Source organism: Hemiscyllium ocellatum, chromosome 22 (assembly GCF_020745735.1).
Source record: "Hemiscyllium ocellatum isolate sHemOce1 chromosome 22, sHemOce1.pat.X.cur, whole genome shotgun sequence".
Taxonomy (NCBI): Eukaryota; Metazoa; Chordata; class Chondrichthyes; order Orectolobiformes; family Hemiscylliidae; genus Hemiscyllium; species Hemiscyllium ocellatum.
In genome coordinates, this window is record NC_083422.1 from 3,457,943 (window position 1) to 3,475,137 (window position 17,195).

The 17,195-nt window shown below is 41.9% G+C and overlaps 1 protein-coding gene across 1 annotated transcript in view; it reads left to right on the plus strand.

Annotated features, from left to right (window-relative positions):
- Nucleotides 1-17,195, plus strand: part of LOC132826114 (broad substrate specificity ATP-binding cassette transporter ABCG2-like) — a 104,610-nt gene that overhangs the window by 6,201 nt on the left and 81,214 nt on the right. Inside the window, exons 2-3 of the mRNA XM_060841764.1 lie at nucleotides 2,983-3,097; nucleotides 12,518-12,670. Coding sequence (XP_060697747.1) covers nucleotides 2,983-3,097; nucleotides 12,518-12,670 — 268 coding nt within the window. The remainder of the gene's footprint in view (nucleotides 1-2,982; nucleotides 3,098-12,517; nucleotides 12,671-17,195) is intronic.

Consider the following 17,195-nt stretch of genomic DNA (forward strand, 5'->3'; position numbering starts at 1 on the left):
TTTTCCATGGGGAGGAGAAGGCCAAGAGGACATTTGGTAGAATTTTTCAAAGTGTTGAAGGGTTTGGATAGAGAGAAATGCTCCCACTTGTAGATGAATTGATAGCCAGCGGGCAGAATTTTAGAATGTTTTGCAAAAGAAGCAAATGCGAGGTGAAATGAAACCTTTTCATGCCAGCAGATAGTTAGGGTGTGGAATACATTGGCTGGAAGTATGGTGGAAGCAGATCCAATTCAGCCATTCAAAACAGATTGGATAATTATTTAAGTAGAAGCAATATACAGGGTTATGGGGAAATGACAGGAGATTGACACTAAGTTAAAATACTCAATTAGCAAGAGTAGAAATGATGGGCTAATAGCCTTCTTCTGCATCTGTGAATTCTCCCTTTGCTTGTTTTAAATGCCATGAGTCATCCCTTGACCTAATTTCCCTTGACTAGCCTTGCTTCAATCTTTTTAATTTTTCTGGGTTATATCCTGACTCTTTTGTACTACCTGACCTAGTGTAATCTCTTTGTAACAAAAGTGGCTTCCTCTGAGTAGCTTCAACCCTTGAAGGTTCTATACCCTTGAAGGACCTCTGAACCTTTCTTTTCTTTCAGCATCTCTTCCAAACTCTGCATGCTTGCTTCACCTTCTCAGCCTCTCTGGACCATCCTTAACTACTTGCCACTAATTCATAAGTACTCAGGATAGTATTCCTAGATATTCAATATATACTGAACATTTGTCATACAGCAGGGAATATATATCTTCGGTTTTCCTGGTCAGTTATTTTGAAGCAATAGGATCCACATCTCCACTGGACACTTAATTGCTTTGCAACATTTTTCAAATGCGATGACATAGGCTTCCGCATCCCTTTCATCGAAGTTCATGCTTAACTGCAAAAACCTCAAACTCAACACTTGGTTGAGAGCTAGATCCAGTCCGTCTCCAGAGGTACCTTTCCTAATGCCAGGAGCTCTGTCCCTATGCATTTCAATTTACTTTAACTTAAATCCCCTCTCTGCTTCTCTCTCTCTCCTCCCCCTCCACCCCCCACCTTTGAAATCCATTGCACCTTTTTGTTCTTTACCTTTCTTGAAATTCTAACTTCGTTGCTCCAGTTCAATTTTTCTAAGGTTGAATGGTATGTTTTGTAACCTCGCTCACACTCCGTTGAAGTTTGCTAGGACCATGTAACTCTTAACCTGATTGCAACCTTAGTTCATACATAGACAAAAGAGCTGAACTCCAGAGTTGAAATTAAATAACTGATGCAGCCTCCTGCCTGTCTATCTTGATATCAAAGCTGCATTTGACAAAGTGTGACATTAAGGAGCCTTAGCAAAACTAGAGCCAATGGGATTCGGGACAACCTCTCCACTGGTTGGAATTATGCCTATCACAAGTGAAGATGGTTTAGGTTAGTCGTCTCAACGACAGGGCACCATTGAAGGAGTTTCTCAGGGTAGTGTTCTCGGCTCAACCATCTTCAGCTGTTTCATCTTTCCTTCCATCTTAATGTCAGATGTTTGCTGATTATTGAATAATGTTTAACACCATTCACAACTTTTCAGATATTGAAGTTGTCCTTGTCCAAGTGCAGCTAGACCTCACAATATCCAGGTGAAAGGTGAGAAGTGGCAAGTAACATTTACAGTATACAAATGCCAGGCATTGACCATCACCAAAAGGAGAGAATTTAACCATCGCCTGTCGATGTCCAATGGTATTACCATCACTGAATCCCTCACTATCAATATCCCCACAGGTTACATTGACTTCGAAACTGACTTGGACTATCCACTTAAATACTGCAATTACAAGAGCAGTTCAGCGACGTGGAATCCCGAAGCAACTAACTCATCTTTTGTGAAATCAGGACAAAATAGCTTGGTTGATCAGTTCCATAAGCTTTCGTTTCGTTCACCATTGATGTACTGTGGTAGTAGTGTGTATCATCAACTGGATGCATTACTGAAATTCACTGAATAGTTTTCAGTTTCTACTTCAAACTTCATTCCCTAATTATTGATTCCATACCTTATCCACACAACTGTCTGACACTAAACTAGGCTGTTTGCAGTCTTGGCCTCATATTTGATCCCAAAGTGAAGTTCCAACCTCAGATTCATTCCATTATTCAGACTGCCATTTCCATTTCCATCTCCATTAAGTGACCTGACATGCCTCTGTCTCAGGTTATCCACACTTTTATTCTGTATGTTACAATGCACACCTTGCTGGTCTCTCACATTTTGCTTTCCCTAAATTCAAAGTTTCAAACACTCTGCTGCACATATTTTAATTACATAATGTTCCACTCACTAATTACGCAAGCATTCACTGACATAGGTTGACTCTTGAGCAGGCAGTATTTTGAATTGTGAAATCCTCATCCTTGTTTTCAAATCCTTGCAATCTCCTCATCATCCGCAACCTCACACATAATTGCTTATGTAAATCTGGTCTCTTGGGCATTTTAATTGCTCCATCACTGGTTGGCATGCTGACAGCTAAGTAAACACTGAAATTCCCACTACACGTCTCTGCCTCTCTACTCTTGCTTTCCTCCTTTAAGACATTCTTTAAAACTATCTTTTTGACTAAATTTTTGGTCATCTGACTTAATATCTCTTTAAGAGGCTTGGATTCATATTTTGTTTTCTACTAGTTCTGTGAAACACCTCAGGAACATTTTATAATTTTTGAATGCTATCTGAATATATGTTGTTGTTGTCACCATCACAGATACTTACATCCATTATTTAAATGAATCTCTAGAATTTGGAGCAATGTCATGGTGAGGAAAAAATGTTAACAGTTTAACTTTCTATGGATATTTTTATTGTTTTATGGGATGTAAGAGTTGTTGAGTCAGCCAGCTTTTATTGCAATCTCTGATAACTTTTGAGATGCTGGTGGTGATCTGTCTTCTTGATGTTGTCTGCAAGTAATGGGCATATGACCGATTTTTAAAAATCATTTACATCAGATTGTTAGATATTCTGGCTGCAAGAAAGGATCGCAGAGGGCTATCTGGGGAAGTCCTGATTGATGGAATTCCACAACCTTCCAATTTCAAATGCATCTCTGGTTATGTTGTTCAGGTAAGTGCATTTATGTTTCTTTAATATCAGCCTCAAAAATTACATTCTGCTCTGTCCTAGACATGGTTGGCACTGTGATGTTTGAACAAAGTTTTCTAGGGTCATATCACCGGACAAGTAATCAAAAGGTCCAAGCTAATGCTCTGAGAACATGGGTTCAAAGTAGCTATGCTGAAAGTATCAGATTGTCAAAATTAGAGGTTTACCAGGATGATATCATGTTTAAGGGACTTCAATTATAGGGAGAAATTGGAGCAGTCAGGATTGTTTCTTAGCATAGAGAAGATGACACCATGTGCTGGAAAATAGAATTAGAAGAGATGGTAATTTGATGACCATACAGACACAGTGGGCTGAAGGGCCTCTTTCTCTGCTGTAATACCTCCATGATTACATGGGTAGTGCATTAAATTTAAAAAGGGGGCAATGTTGGCGCTGCTCTATTGACCTCCTAACATTCAAGGAAAGATGGAACAATAGGTATTTGGGCAAGTTTCAGAGAAGGTGGAAAATAATTCTGTAATCATAGTAGGGGATTTAAACTTTCCCAATATTAACTAGGGTAGTTAAATGGGGTGGTGGGGGTGGGTGCATTGCTGGAGCTAATTTTATCAATGGGGTGTTTCTTGGTGATATTGACCATAATTTAGCAACATTTGAGATAATTATGGTTAAGAACAAAAGTGTACTGGAAAAAACCTTTGAACTGGTGGAAGGTCAGCAATAATATCTAACCAAAAATGGTCTGAAAGCAGCTACTTGCAGGAAAATTTACATCAGAGTAGCGTGAGTCCTTCAAAAGGAAACAGTGAGACTCTAGGCCTGTAAAGGTGAAGGGTGTGATCAACCCTCAGAGAAAACTGGGTATGAAGGACTGTATTAGATGAAGGGATAAAAAGAAACATTCGGGAGGTAGTGGAAGCTTAAAATGCCAGAAAGCCTCAAGGTGTATACAAATTGCAGGGGGGGAGGTCACTTTAAAATTAAATCTGGAAAGCATAGAAGGAGCATGAAACAAAGCACTGACATGTAAAACAAAATAAAATCCAAAGGTTTTAAGAATATGTATATTAGGGGCACGAGGATAACCAGGGAAAGTGTTATGTTCATTTGAGACCAAAGTGAAACTGCATGTGGAGGGGGTTTAAAAGAGTAGTTTGCATCTGTATTCACTATATAGAAAGAGTTTTACATTTACACACAAGAGATTGACTACCAGGTTATAGTCTAGGAATCCTGCAGAGAGTAACTCCTCCTGATTCCAAAGTATGTTCACATTCCAGAAGACACAAGTTAAGAGTCTGATGGATTATTCTTCACTTGCCTGGATGCTCTTGAGAAGGTGGCAAGTTGTAGAACCGTTGATGTAGGTAGATTCTCAATACTGTTAAGGATGGAGTTCCAGGATTTTGACTCGGCAACACTGAAGGAATGATGACGTTTCCAAGTCAGGATGGTGTGTGGTTTGGAGGGGACCTAGTAGTTGATGATGTTCCCGTGTATTTGCTGCCCTTATCCTTCCAACTGTTAATCGTCATATGTTTGGAAGATACTGTTTAAGGAGCCTTGGTGAATTTCTACAGTGCATGTGGTGGAATGTGTATACTGTTGCTACTGAACATCATTGGTGGGGGAAGTAAATGTCTGTGAATATCATGCCAAATAAGCAGGATGCTGTGACCTGGTGGACATGATATGTTGTTAGAGCTGCACTAATTGATGCAAGAGGGGAGCTTATCATCCCATTCCTAATTTGTGGACAGATTTTGGAAAGTCAGGAGATGACTTACTTGCTACAGCATTCCTAGCCTCTGACCTGGTCTTGTAGGCACTTAATTTATAATTAAAGGCTTTTGTCCGAAACGTCGATTTTGCTCTCTTCGGATGCTACCTGAACTGCTATGCTCTTCCAGCACCACTAATCCAAAAACAGTATTTATATGGCTAGTCCAATTCAGTTTCTAATCAAGAATAACCCAGAAGGCTTATATTGGGGGTGGGGAGCATTCGGTGACAATAATGCCATTGAAAGTTAAGGGAAAAAGTTAGATTTTCTCTTGTTCAAGATTAGGTAGTGTTGTAGAATAGAGGGGTCAGGTGTTCAGGTACATAATTCTTTGAAGTGTGCATCACATATAGACAGGGTGGTTAAAAAGGTGTTATCACGCTTGCCTTCATTTCTTAATCCTTTGAATATTGAAATTGGGAAGTAGTGTTGTACAGGACATTGGTGAGGCCTCTTCTGGAGTACTGTGTCCAATTCTGGATGGCTAGTTATATGAGGGATATTTTTAAGCTGGAGAGGGTTCAGAAGAGATTTACCAAAATGTTGCTGTGTATGGCAGGTTGAGTTATAAAGACAGGCTGGAACATTTTTCCCTGGAGCATAGGAGGTTGAGGGACAATTTCATTGAAGTTTATAAAATAAGGAGGGTTATAGATAGAATTAATGGTAGTTCTCTTTCCCTATGGGGGATTTCAAGTTTAGAGGGCACAATTTTAAGGTGTGAGGAGAGAGATGTAAAAGTTTTTTACACAGTGGGTGGTTCACATGTAGACTGAACTTCCTGAAGAAGTGATAGATTTGGGGACAATTACAACTTTTTAAAGACATTTGAATAAGTACTTGAGAGGAAAGATTTGGAGGGATATAGGCCAGGACCAGGCAGGTGCAACAACTTTAGTTTGGGATTATGTTGGACCAAGGAGTCTGTTTCTGTGCTGTATGACTCTATGACAAAGGTAGCCTCTATAGTCATTGCCTTATACTTGTGAGGCATGAATGTTACTAATCACTTTGTCAGCACCAACCTGGATAATGTCCATATCTTGCTTCAAAGGGGTGCAAGTTAGATGGATTTGCCATGCTAAATTGCCTAGAGTGTTCAGCAATGTGCAAGTTAGTTCCATTAGCCATGGGAAATACAGGGATAGGGTAGGGAGATAGGTGTAAGTGGGATGCTAGTCAAAGACTCAGTGTGGACTTGTTGGGCTGAGTAGCCTGTTTCCACACTGGTGATTCTATGGATTTTATGAATTTACCATAAACTGTTTCAGTATCTGAAGAGTTTGTCAGGTTTGTCTCCAACTGGTGGAGAGATTTCATCCAATTCTCATTGACTCTAGATTTGCAAGGGCTCCTTCATGTCACACTCGGTCAAATTGTCCTTGATGTCAAGGGCAGTCACTTTCACCTCAACTCTGAAATCAGCTCTTTTGTTCCATGTTGGGAGTAAAGCTGTAATGAGGTCAGGAGCGATCACCCCTGCCCGTCAGGAGCAGATTATTGCTTAATCGTTACTGCTTGATATTCGTACTGATGCCACTTTCCGTCTTATTACCTGTGATCAAGAGTTGACTAATGGAGTGATGATTGGCTGGATTGTATTCGTCCTGCTGTTTGTGTAGAGAACATGAGGGCAATTTTCCAAATTGTTGGGACAATGCCAGTGTTGTAGCTGTACTGGAACAGCTTGGCTATTGTTGTGGTAAGTTCTAGAGCATGTTTTTATTCCTATTTCCAGAACGTTGTCAGGTCCCAAAGTCTTTGCAGTATCTAATGCTTCCGGCCATTTCTTGATATCGCACAGTGAGATTTGAATTGGCTGAAAGCTGGCAACTTGTAACACTGGAAACTTTTGGAGGAGGCCAAGGTGAATCCCTAAGTATGGACTGTTGCTTGATGAGTCTGTGAGGCATCACTCCTCATTTTGGCAGTTGTTCCACATATTTGTAAGGAGGACTTTGCAGGGTTGTCATTGTCATTGAATTAGGAAGGGTCCCAGAGGACTGGAAAATTGCTAATATGTGACACTCTTGTTTAAAAGGGTAGTAAGGCAAAAGATGAAAAATCTCAGACTGCTTGTTGGTCACCATAGTCTTGCCAGACCATAGCAGCTGCTCTCTTACCAGTGGGCGGCACGGTGGCACAGTGGTTAGCACTGCTGCCTCACAGCGCCAGAGACCCGGGTTCAATTCCCAACTCAGGTGACTGACTGTGTGGAATTTGCACATTCTCCCCGTGTCTGCGTGGGTTTCCTCCGGGTGCCTCCCACAGTCCAAAGATGTGCAGGTCAGGTGAATTGGCCATGCTAAATTGCCCGTAGTGTTAGGTAAAGGGGTAAATGTAGGGGAATGGGTGGGTTGCGCTTTGGCGGGTCGGTGTGGACTTGTTGGGCCGAAGGGCCTGTTTCCACACTGTAAGTAATCTAATCTAATCTTAAGTGACTGGTTGTGATTTAACCTGAGGGTGACCAGACCTCAGACAAGGGAAGAGGTTGAGAAAGAGAGTCCTTCATGGTAACCTCAAGCTGGTGATGGGAATTGAACCCATGCTGTTGGTATGATAGTGCTCTGTACACCAATGATCCAGCCAACTGAGCTAAACTGATTCCCACAGACTGATTAGCCTAACCTCGGTTGTTAGAAGATCCTGGAATCCATTGTGAAGAATGAAATTTCTGAATACTTGCAAGTGCATGGTAAAATAGGGAAAAGTCAGCATGGTTTCATCAAGGGCAGGTGATGCCTGACAAACTTGCTAGAATTCTTTGAAGAAGTAATAAGCATTAATAAGGACAGCCAATGGATGTTATCAACAAGGTCATTGACAAGGTGCGGCACAGGAAGCTACTGAGTAAGATAAGGGCCAATGGCATTAGAGACAACGTGCTGGCATGGATAGAAGCCTGGCTGTCTGGGAGGAAGCAGAGAGTGGGGATAAAAGGGTCTTTCTCAGGATGGTAGCTGGTGGTAGCACACAAGTGGTATTCTGCAAGGCTCAGTGTTGGGACCACAACCTTTCACTTTATACATTTATGATCCAGGTGAAGGAACTGAGGGCATTCTGGCTAAGTGTGCAGACGATACAAAGATAGGTAGAGGGACAGGTAGCATTGAGGAGACGGAGAGGCTGGAGAAAGATTTGGACAGTTTAGGAGAGTGGGCAAAGAAATGGCAGATGGAGTACAACATGGGAAAGTGTGAGGTCAGAAAAATCCATGGAATTAATTGTCACAGAAAAATGTGGATGCCAGATAATTAACTATACTTAAGACTGAGATGTAGAGACTTTTGATTATCAATAGAATCAAGGGTTATGGGGAGAAAGTGGGAGGATGGGGTTGAGAAACTTACTAGCCATGATTAAATGGTGAGCAGATGCCATTGGCTGAATGACCTAATCAGGGCAGTGAAGAAGGTTTTTGGCATACTGGCCTTCATCAGGCAGGGCATTGAGTGTAGAAGTTGTGAAGTTATGTTGCAGTTGTATGTTGATGAGACCACATTTGGAGTATCGTGTTCAGTTTTGGTCATCTTGCTATAGGAAGGATGTTATTAAACTGGAAAGAGTGCCGAAGAAATTTACAAGCATGTTGCCAGGAATCAAGGGTCTGAATTATCGGTGAGGTTGGACAAGCTAAGACTTTTTCCTTAGAATGTAGTAGACTGAGGGGTGATCTTATGGAAGTGTATAAGATCATGAGAGCAATGAATAGGGTGAATGTATTCAATCTTTTTCCCAGGGTCGCAGAATTGAGGACAAGAAGGCATCAGTTAAGGTTAGAGGGGAAAGAATAAATAGGAACCTGAGGGGCAACATTTTTACACAGAGGATGGTATGCATGTGGAATGAGCTGCCAGTGGAAGTGGTTGAGGCGGGTACATTAACAACATTGAAAAGGCATTTGGACAAATACATGGATAGAAAAGGGTTAGAAGGATATGGGCCAAGTGGAGAGTAATGAGGTTAGTGAGGATGGACATTTTGGTGAGCATGGACCAGTTTGGGCTGAAGGGCCTGTCTCTGTGTTGTACAACTCTGTGGCTTATTTAGATATCACCATCTGATGGTGAAATTTGAAACCAGGTCCCCAGAACATTACCTAGGTCTCTGGATTATGAATGCAGTGACAATATCACAATCCTATGATGTGGAAATTGAATCCATGAGCATTAGATCAGACCTCAGGATTTCTAGCCTAATAACGTACTGGGACCTCAATCTATGTTTTAAACTTTATAAAGTGCTAAGGATGCATTGTGCTTTTCCTTTGTATGTGGATTATGCACAATTTTGAGTTAGTCGCTTGTGTAGATAGACAGTTGGCTGAGATTCACTGATAGGATGTTAGCAAACTGATTGTCTTAAGAATACTTGAGATGTACATTGTGGTATGTCTTGCAGGCTAGCTAAATAGTATATATAGTGATTGTAACAAGGTGAGCCACGTGGGCCTCCAAGAATACGAGTTCTTGATTAGGACTGTTACCCTGGTTCAATCAGGGAGCCCTGGTTGATAGATATAAGCAGGAGCGTCAGAGGTTCTATTCCCTCTGTGAGGTGATTCTGAGGAAGCTGGGCCAGTGTCAAGTGCTATGCATGTGTAAATAAAAGGTGATGTGGTGACAGGATACCGTTCTCTATGGAGTCATTTCAGTGGTGACGAGAGAAAAAAAAGACCAGATAGAGAAGGAAGGTTTGGGGGTCATCCTTGATGTGAGAAATGTCCACCCATACCTTAATGGATGTAAATTTGTAATAGTAAAGACCACAAACGCCTGCCAGGGCTACTCAAAGAGGATAAGACCGAGCCACCCACAGCTTCAGATCAGATTCGGCGGTGGGCTTTCATTCTGAATGTGTACAATTCCAAGTTGAAACACTGTCCAGAAGGCCAAGTAGCAAATGTGGATTCCTTGAGCCACATCCTGCTGGCAGATACACCACCTGTTGTTCCGCCACTGGAAGAATCGAGACTGTGTTGCTTGAAAAGCATAGCAGGTCAAGCAGCACCTGAGGAGCAGGACATTCGATGTTTTGGGCATAAGCCCTTCATCAGGAATGAGGCGGTCGATATCATGGCGACAGTTTGAAATGAAGAGGTCAAGGGTGGGTAACAGGCCAGCACAGGACGTCCAGGTGGATGGAGTGTGTTGGAGGCGGGAGAAGTACATGAATGTTAGTTTAACTTGCATTCTTTTATGTCCATGTGGCGGAGAAAAACTGTTAGCTGAGCGCACGAACCTTTCTGAGAATGTAGAAATGCAGAGGTCCATTGGGTCTGGGAAAGTGTGGCTCTGAGCTGGGGTAGGACTGACTGCAGATAGAGTAGATGTTGGCACATGGCTGATAGCGTGGAGCAGCGGATCTGGAAAGAGAGTCGTTGTTAAAGGTTTCTGATTTGTAGTTTGTACTGGGTATCCTGTTCAAGTCCAAACTGGGTTGGTCTGGAGTCCATGTGGGATCAGATGGTTCCGTAGGCAGGCACTGAGGAAGGAGTTGCTGCTGTGGTAGCGAGTCTGCTTGAGGATGTGGCTGAAGAGCGTCAGGGCAGAGGGGAGGACTTGGGGGGTACAGTGAGAGAGGGACTCACTGAGATCTTTGTAGAGAGAGGAAGAGAATTTCTTCAAGGTAGGAATCCTTGCAAGAGGCTTTGCAGTAAGGTTAAAATCAACTAGAAGAACGTGAGGACTGCAGATGCTGAGGATCAGAGTCGAGACTGCGTTGCTGGAAAAGCAGAGCAGGTCAGGCAGCATCTGAGGAGCAGGAGAATCGATGTTTTGGGCATAAGTCCTTCATCAGGAATGAGCACTGGAAGAGTTGGTTCTGGTTTTAAAATTTCTGAATATGCTCCCTGTCATTGCTGAATATATCAGAGACTCTGAACACAAAAAGATCTTGACCTGGCAAAACTAAAACAGATGGGAGAGATGGGGGAAACAAAAGGGCCATCACAACCAGAATTGAAGCCTTTTTCAGACCTGGTGAGACCAGATCATCATAGAGAATAACATTCCATTATGGGAAGCAAGAGTGATTGTCAAAGCTTGCTGCAAGATACTGGCAAAACTCCAGCAGAGGTCATCCAATGTTGTTAAAATGAAGATGTTGGCAAAATGTTATGACTGATGCCCAGGGTTGGATAGCCATGTTGGTGGGGCAGTGCCCAGAATACAAAGGACAAAAGTTACCACCAGCAGCACTCAGGTGGGCTCCCAGAAGTATTGATCACAGACAATGGGCCAACATTTACCAGAATGGAATTCAACTATTTCCTAAAGCCGAATGGCATTTAGCATATAAGGACAGCTCCATATCATCCATTGCCCAATAGTCATGTGAAAACAGCAGTCCAAACATTAAAGGCAGGCTTAAAGAAACAGCCTACAGCTTCACTCAATACCAAATGTCCTAGTTTCTATTTGATTATTGGACCATCCCTCATGCAGCTACAGGGGTAGGTCCAACAGAGTTGCTAATGGGGAGGAGACTCCGCATCAGTTTAAATCTGATCTTTCTGGATCTGTGTGGAGGGTGAAATGGCATCAGGAACGTCATTGCCGGACACAAGACATCTCTAAGCAAGAGAGACAGTTTACTTTGGGGGACAAAGTTTGGTGCCGAAAATGTGCTGCTGGAAAAGTGCAGCAGCTCAGGCAGCATCCAAGGAGTAGGAGAGTCGACGTTTCAGGCATGAGCCTTTCTTCAGGAATGAGGAAAGTGTCCAGCAGGCTAAGGTAAAAGGTAGGGAGGAGGGACTTGGGGGAGGGGTTTTGGAAATGCGATAGGTGGAAGGAGGTCAAGGTGAGGGTGATAGGTCGGAGTGGGGGTGGGGGCGGAGAGATCAGGAAGAAGATTGCAGATTAGGAAGGCGGTGCTGAGTTCGAGGGTTGGGACTGAGACAAGGTGGGGGGAGGGGAAATGAGGAAACTGGAGAAATCTAGGTTCATCCCTTGTGATTGGAGGGTTCCTAGGTGGAAGATGAGGCGCTCTTCCTGCAGCCGTCGTGTTGCTATGGTCTGGCAATGGAGGAGTCCAAGAACCTGCATGTTGTTGGTGGAGTGGGAGGGGGAGTTGAAGTGTTGAGCCACGGGGTGGTTGAGTTGGTTGGTCCGGGTGTCCCAGAGGTGTTCCCTGAAATGTTCCGCAAGTAGGCGGCCTGTCTCCCCATTCCTGAAGAAGGGCTCAAGCCCGAAACGTCGACTCTCCTGCTCCTTGGATGCTGCCTGACCTAGTGCGCTTTTCCAGCAACACATTTTCAGCTCTGATCTCCAGCATCTGCAGTCCTCACTTTCTCCTTGCCGAAAATGTGCAACTGTCGTCCCAATTTATTTCCACAGGATTTGCAAGGACTGGTTAAGAACTCTTTTCTCTTCCCTGTAATTGTCTTTACCATACTTAAGCTTATGTTCACAGCTGTTTAAGAATAATACCTATTGATGGAACTGTTTTGCAGATATAGTCCGCATTTTGATTCAGACACAAAAAAAATCAAAGTCAACACAAAGGCAACACAAGTCAATTGTCTTAAATACTTTAGAAACCCACAGTTAATCCACGAGTAGTATCAACAATTTATTTTATAGAGATGAATAACAGGTGTTAACTTAGTTAAATGTTAAACTGTTGCTTTACAGGATGATATTCTCATGGGAACATTGACTGTGAGAGAAAATTTGCTGTTTTCTGCAGCTTTGCGATTGCCTAGTTCATTTAGGTTCAAGGAGAAAGAAGAAAAGGTGGAGCAAATCATCTCTCAACTTGGACTAACCAAAGTGTCTGACTGCAAGGTATGTCAGAGGCAGTTGATCAATGAACATATTGTACTTTGAGAAGAGTTGAGGAGATCACAGAAAATAACTAAGAGAAAAAATGACTATGATTGAGTCAACTGTTGAAATTTCACTTGGCAAGGTTTCATTCCCTTAAATTTTCAACGTTATAAATTTATCTGTACTTATATTTTCATAAACAATGACCTGTTTGTGTATTTCTAACCTCCTAACCTCCCAGGTACCAGGAATTACAGCAAACTCAGCCTTATTGATTCTGCAAAGTCCTCTGAACTAACATCTGCGGGTTTGTGCTAAAATTGGTCAAGCTGCTCCACCCACTTGACATATTTCTATTTAGAAAATCGTACCTGACAGACAATGTCCAGGAAACATATCACATTGTTTGAATATGTCCTATCACACCAGCAGGATAGATGTTCCAGAGGTGGTGACAAAGTGGCATGCACTCAGGAGGGAGTTTTCTTAAGAGTCAGCAACATTGACTGAGGATCCCATGAAGTCTCATGGCATCAGGTTAAACATGGGTAGTGAAGCCTACTGCTGATTACCACCCACCCACATCACCCTAATTCCCACCATTTGGAGAAAGCACTGAGGGAAAAACCTACTTGACATAGCCATTGCCAATCTTGCTGCTGCAGATGCATTTGTCTATGACAATTTTGATAGATGTGATCACTACACAATACTTAGAGACAAAGTTCTACCTTCACTTTGAGAAGTCTCCATTATCTTGTGTGGCAGTGTCATCGTGCTAAATGAGAAATTTCAAACAGTTCTAGCAATTCAAAACTAGTCATCCACAAGACAATTCAAGTCTTCATCAGCAGCAAAGTTGTATTGAGCCATAATTTTTTTTGTGTATAAGAAGCATCATCAGAAGACAACTGACTTTTGAACAAAGTCCAAGCCTACACTTTTAGCTTTACTTCATTTAACCATACTCAGTAAAACTTGAAAATGATTGCTCACTAGTTACTCATATTTATATCACCAACTCATATACAATTAAATCTTAATTAATATTACCTGTTCCCTTGGTCCGTTAGATCTCAGGCATAGGTGGTAACAGATTTTCTTTTATCTCTTATAAATAGATTGGTATACAAGCAAAATACTTAAAAACACAAAAGAATGACAGTATTCCTATTTTCTTTTCTTTGCACAATAAAGTTTCAAGCATTATTTTCTCAGTATGGCCAACAGTTTCTTGGAGTTTAGAGGTCTACAACACAGAAAAAGCCCTTCCCGATGAAGGGCTTTTGCCTGAAATGTTTTTTTCTTGCTCCTCGATGCTGCTGACCTGCTGTGCTTTTCCAGCACCACACTCTTGACTCTAATCTCCAACATCCGTAGTCCTCACGTTCGCTTAGCACAGAGAAAAGCCCCATTAAGTCTCTACCTGTTAAAATCTAACACTTAGCTTGCTCCTTAATTTGTAAAACAATCAGGTAGCTGTTAGAACATAGAATAGTACAGCGATTTTGTGCTGACCTTTTATCCTACTGTAAGATCAAACTAACCTACGTACCATTCATTTTATGTGCCTATCCAAGAGTTGCTTAAATGTCCCTAATGTATCTGACTCTACAACTGCTGGCAGTGCTTTCCATGCGCCCACCACTCTCTGTGTGAAAAACCTACCAATGACATTCTAGTAAATCTCCTCTGCACCCTCCCTAAAGCTTCCACATCTTTCCTATAATGAGGTGACCAGAACTGAACACAATATTCCAAGTATAGTCCAACCATGGCTTTACAGAGCTGCAGTATAACCTCACAACTCTTAAACTCAACCCCGTGCTAATGAAAACCAGCGTGTGTATGCCTTCCGAACAACCCTATCATTTTTATTGGCAACAAGATCCCTCTGTTTCTCCACACTGCCAAGAATCCTGCCTTTAACCCTGTATTCTGCATTCAAATCACTTCACACTTTTCCAGGTTGAACTTCATCTGCCACTTCTCAGCACAATTCTGCATCCTGTCAATGTCCAATTGCAACCTACAACTATCCACAACTCCACCAACCTTAGTGTCATTGGCAAACTTACTAATTCACCCTTCCACTTCTTCATCCAAGTCATTTATAAAAATCACAAGAGCAGAGGCGCCAGAACAGATCCCTGTGGAACACCATTGGTCACCGAGCTCCAGGCTGAATATTTTCCATCAACTACCACCTTCTACCTTCTATGGACCAGCCATTCTGTATCCAGCTTGCCAAACGGGTGAGCAGCACAGTGGTGCAATGGTTAGCATTGCTGCCTCACAGCGCCAGAGACTTGGGTTCGATTCCAGTGTCGGGTGACTGTCTAAGTGGAGTTTGGATATTGTCAGCGTGGATCACCTCCAGATGCTCCAGTTTCCTCCAAAGATGTGCAGGTTAGGTGAATTGGCACTTCGCTCATATCCCTCTAAACCCTTCCTATTTGTATACCCATTCAGATGCATTTTAAATGTTGTAATTGTACCAGCCTCCACCACTTCCTCTGGCAGCTCATTCCACACACACACTCTGTGAAAATGTTGCCCATTAGGTCCCTTTTATATCTTTCCCCTTTCACTCTAAACCTGTGCCATCTAGTTCTGGACTCCCCCACCTCAGGGAAAAGAGTTTTGTCTATTTATCCTTTCCATGCTCCTCGTGATTTTATGAACTTCTATAAGGTCACTTCTCCACCTCCAACGCTCCAGGGACAATAGCCCCAACTTTATGCCACCTCTCCGCCCACCTCTGCAGCTTATCTATGTCCCTTTGTAACCTGCTACTGCCTGACTTTATTTGTACACTTAACAGCAGTCCCCATGTGCCCTGTTCAGCCTTCAATTGCCGATTCATGAGGTAAGTATTTTATATTCAAATTTACTCCCTGGCTGTCCCCGACTCACGTTCTCTAGACTCCCACCGTTTAAATGGAGACTACTCAGTCATGAGGTAAGTACTTTGTATTCAAACTTACATTCATTGCTGCCTCTGGCTCACGCTCTCTCGACTCTCATGCTGAAATGAAGGCTGCTGATAGATAAGGTTTGGATAAGAAGCTTTGCTAATAATAGCAGGATCCTAATTCGTTCTGATGTAAATTTTAAAATACATGCTCCATTTGTAACCTTTTCAGCATTTTGTTCACCCAAAATTTTGTTCATCTTCCACATTGGGATTTTTCATAGTTGTACTCAACTCTAATACTTCAGAACTGGCATCTAGCCTCAGATTAGTACCCAGTCAATTATGCTGTCCAAATAGACTTTACAATTTCTCCATTTCATTTTCGATGCCGCTGCCTCTTTTTGTGAGCTCCTACTTATTTCCCAAGTAAGATTGCTGATGCAAAGTGATACTTGATTGATTCTGCCTGATTTCCAATCCATTGTACTTAAAAGCCCCAGAAACCTGACTTCCAATTTTAAATTCTGTTTTAAGCTCATTCATGACAATGTTTTCAACTTTATTGTTCCCGCCCCCACAAAAAGTTGCGAATATGCATTAGAAAAAAAGCCTGTAAGATGTCCCTCGGGGTGCCAGTAAAACATGGCAGAATCTGTTCTTAACTGAAGATGATCCAATTTTAATAAATCTTTAATAGAGCTTACTGAGAAGCACTAAACTCTTGACACATTATTTAGGGCATATATATATGTATTTATTTAACTACTGGAGTGTTTCCACAGCATTTGGTTCTTCTTTTTGAAGATAAGAAACGCTTGGTTCTTAAGCTGATCTTCGTGCAGAAATATCAGTTGATCTATATTCCCTAGCATTTGTTTCTAACCCAGCCAAGAAATTTTTCAAAATTACTTTGCCAGCCATTGGTGAATGTATTTTTATGGCTTGGCTTTTCTTCAAAACCTTGTTGCTAGTTTTGCTTTAATCTCATAAATCCCATCAGGTGACACCTTTTTCTGTATATATTCACCTCTGTGATAGGGCTGATTGTATCCTATCTAGCACCTCTAGGTACACCCCAAATTTTCTCCATTTTATAGAGTCTTGTCTTTGACATGTTTTATTAATTTGTCCTCTAGTTTGTTCATGGTCATTAAGATTTCTCAATCATAAAGGCTTCTGCTTATGGTAGTATTTTTGGTTTGTACTTTTTTTTTGCCCTTATTAAACGTTGCTCTGTATCTTATCATCCATCACTTTCTGGATTGCTACTTTTTGACCTCCTACCCTGTTAAGAGGATACCTTTCAACAGTTCATGATCTCTTTCTCATGGCATGTTGCTATCAGGCCAACCATTTGTTCTTACACTGCACTTTCTTGCTTTCCATCTTTATATTTCATGTTCTCAATTCACGGGCCTAATTTTCTGCCCCTGATCCTATACGATCATCTAGGTTTTGTATTATCCACTGTTATGGAACACTGTACAATCTCCTGCTGTACTTACAATAGTTGCATTTCTCCAGTGACTAGCCACTTCTGATAAATATTTGACTTTAGTACCCACTTTTGTTAGTTGCCTTTTGGGACCAATGGGTTCATGTTGACCATCAGAACTGATCTGTTCA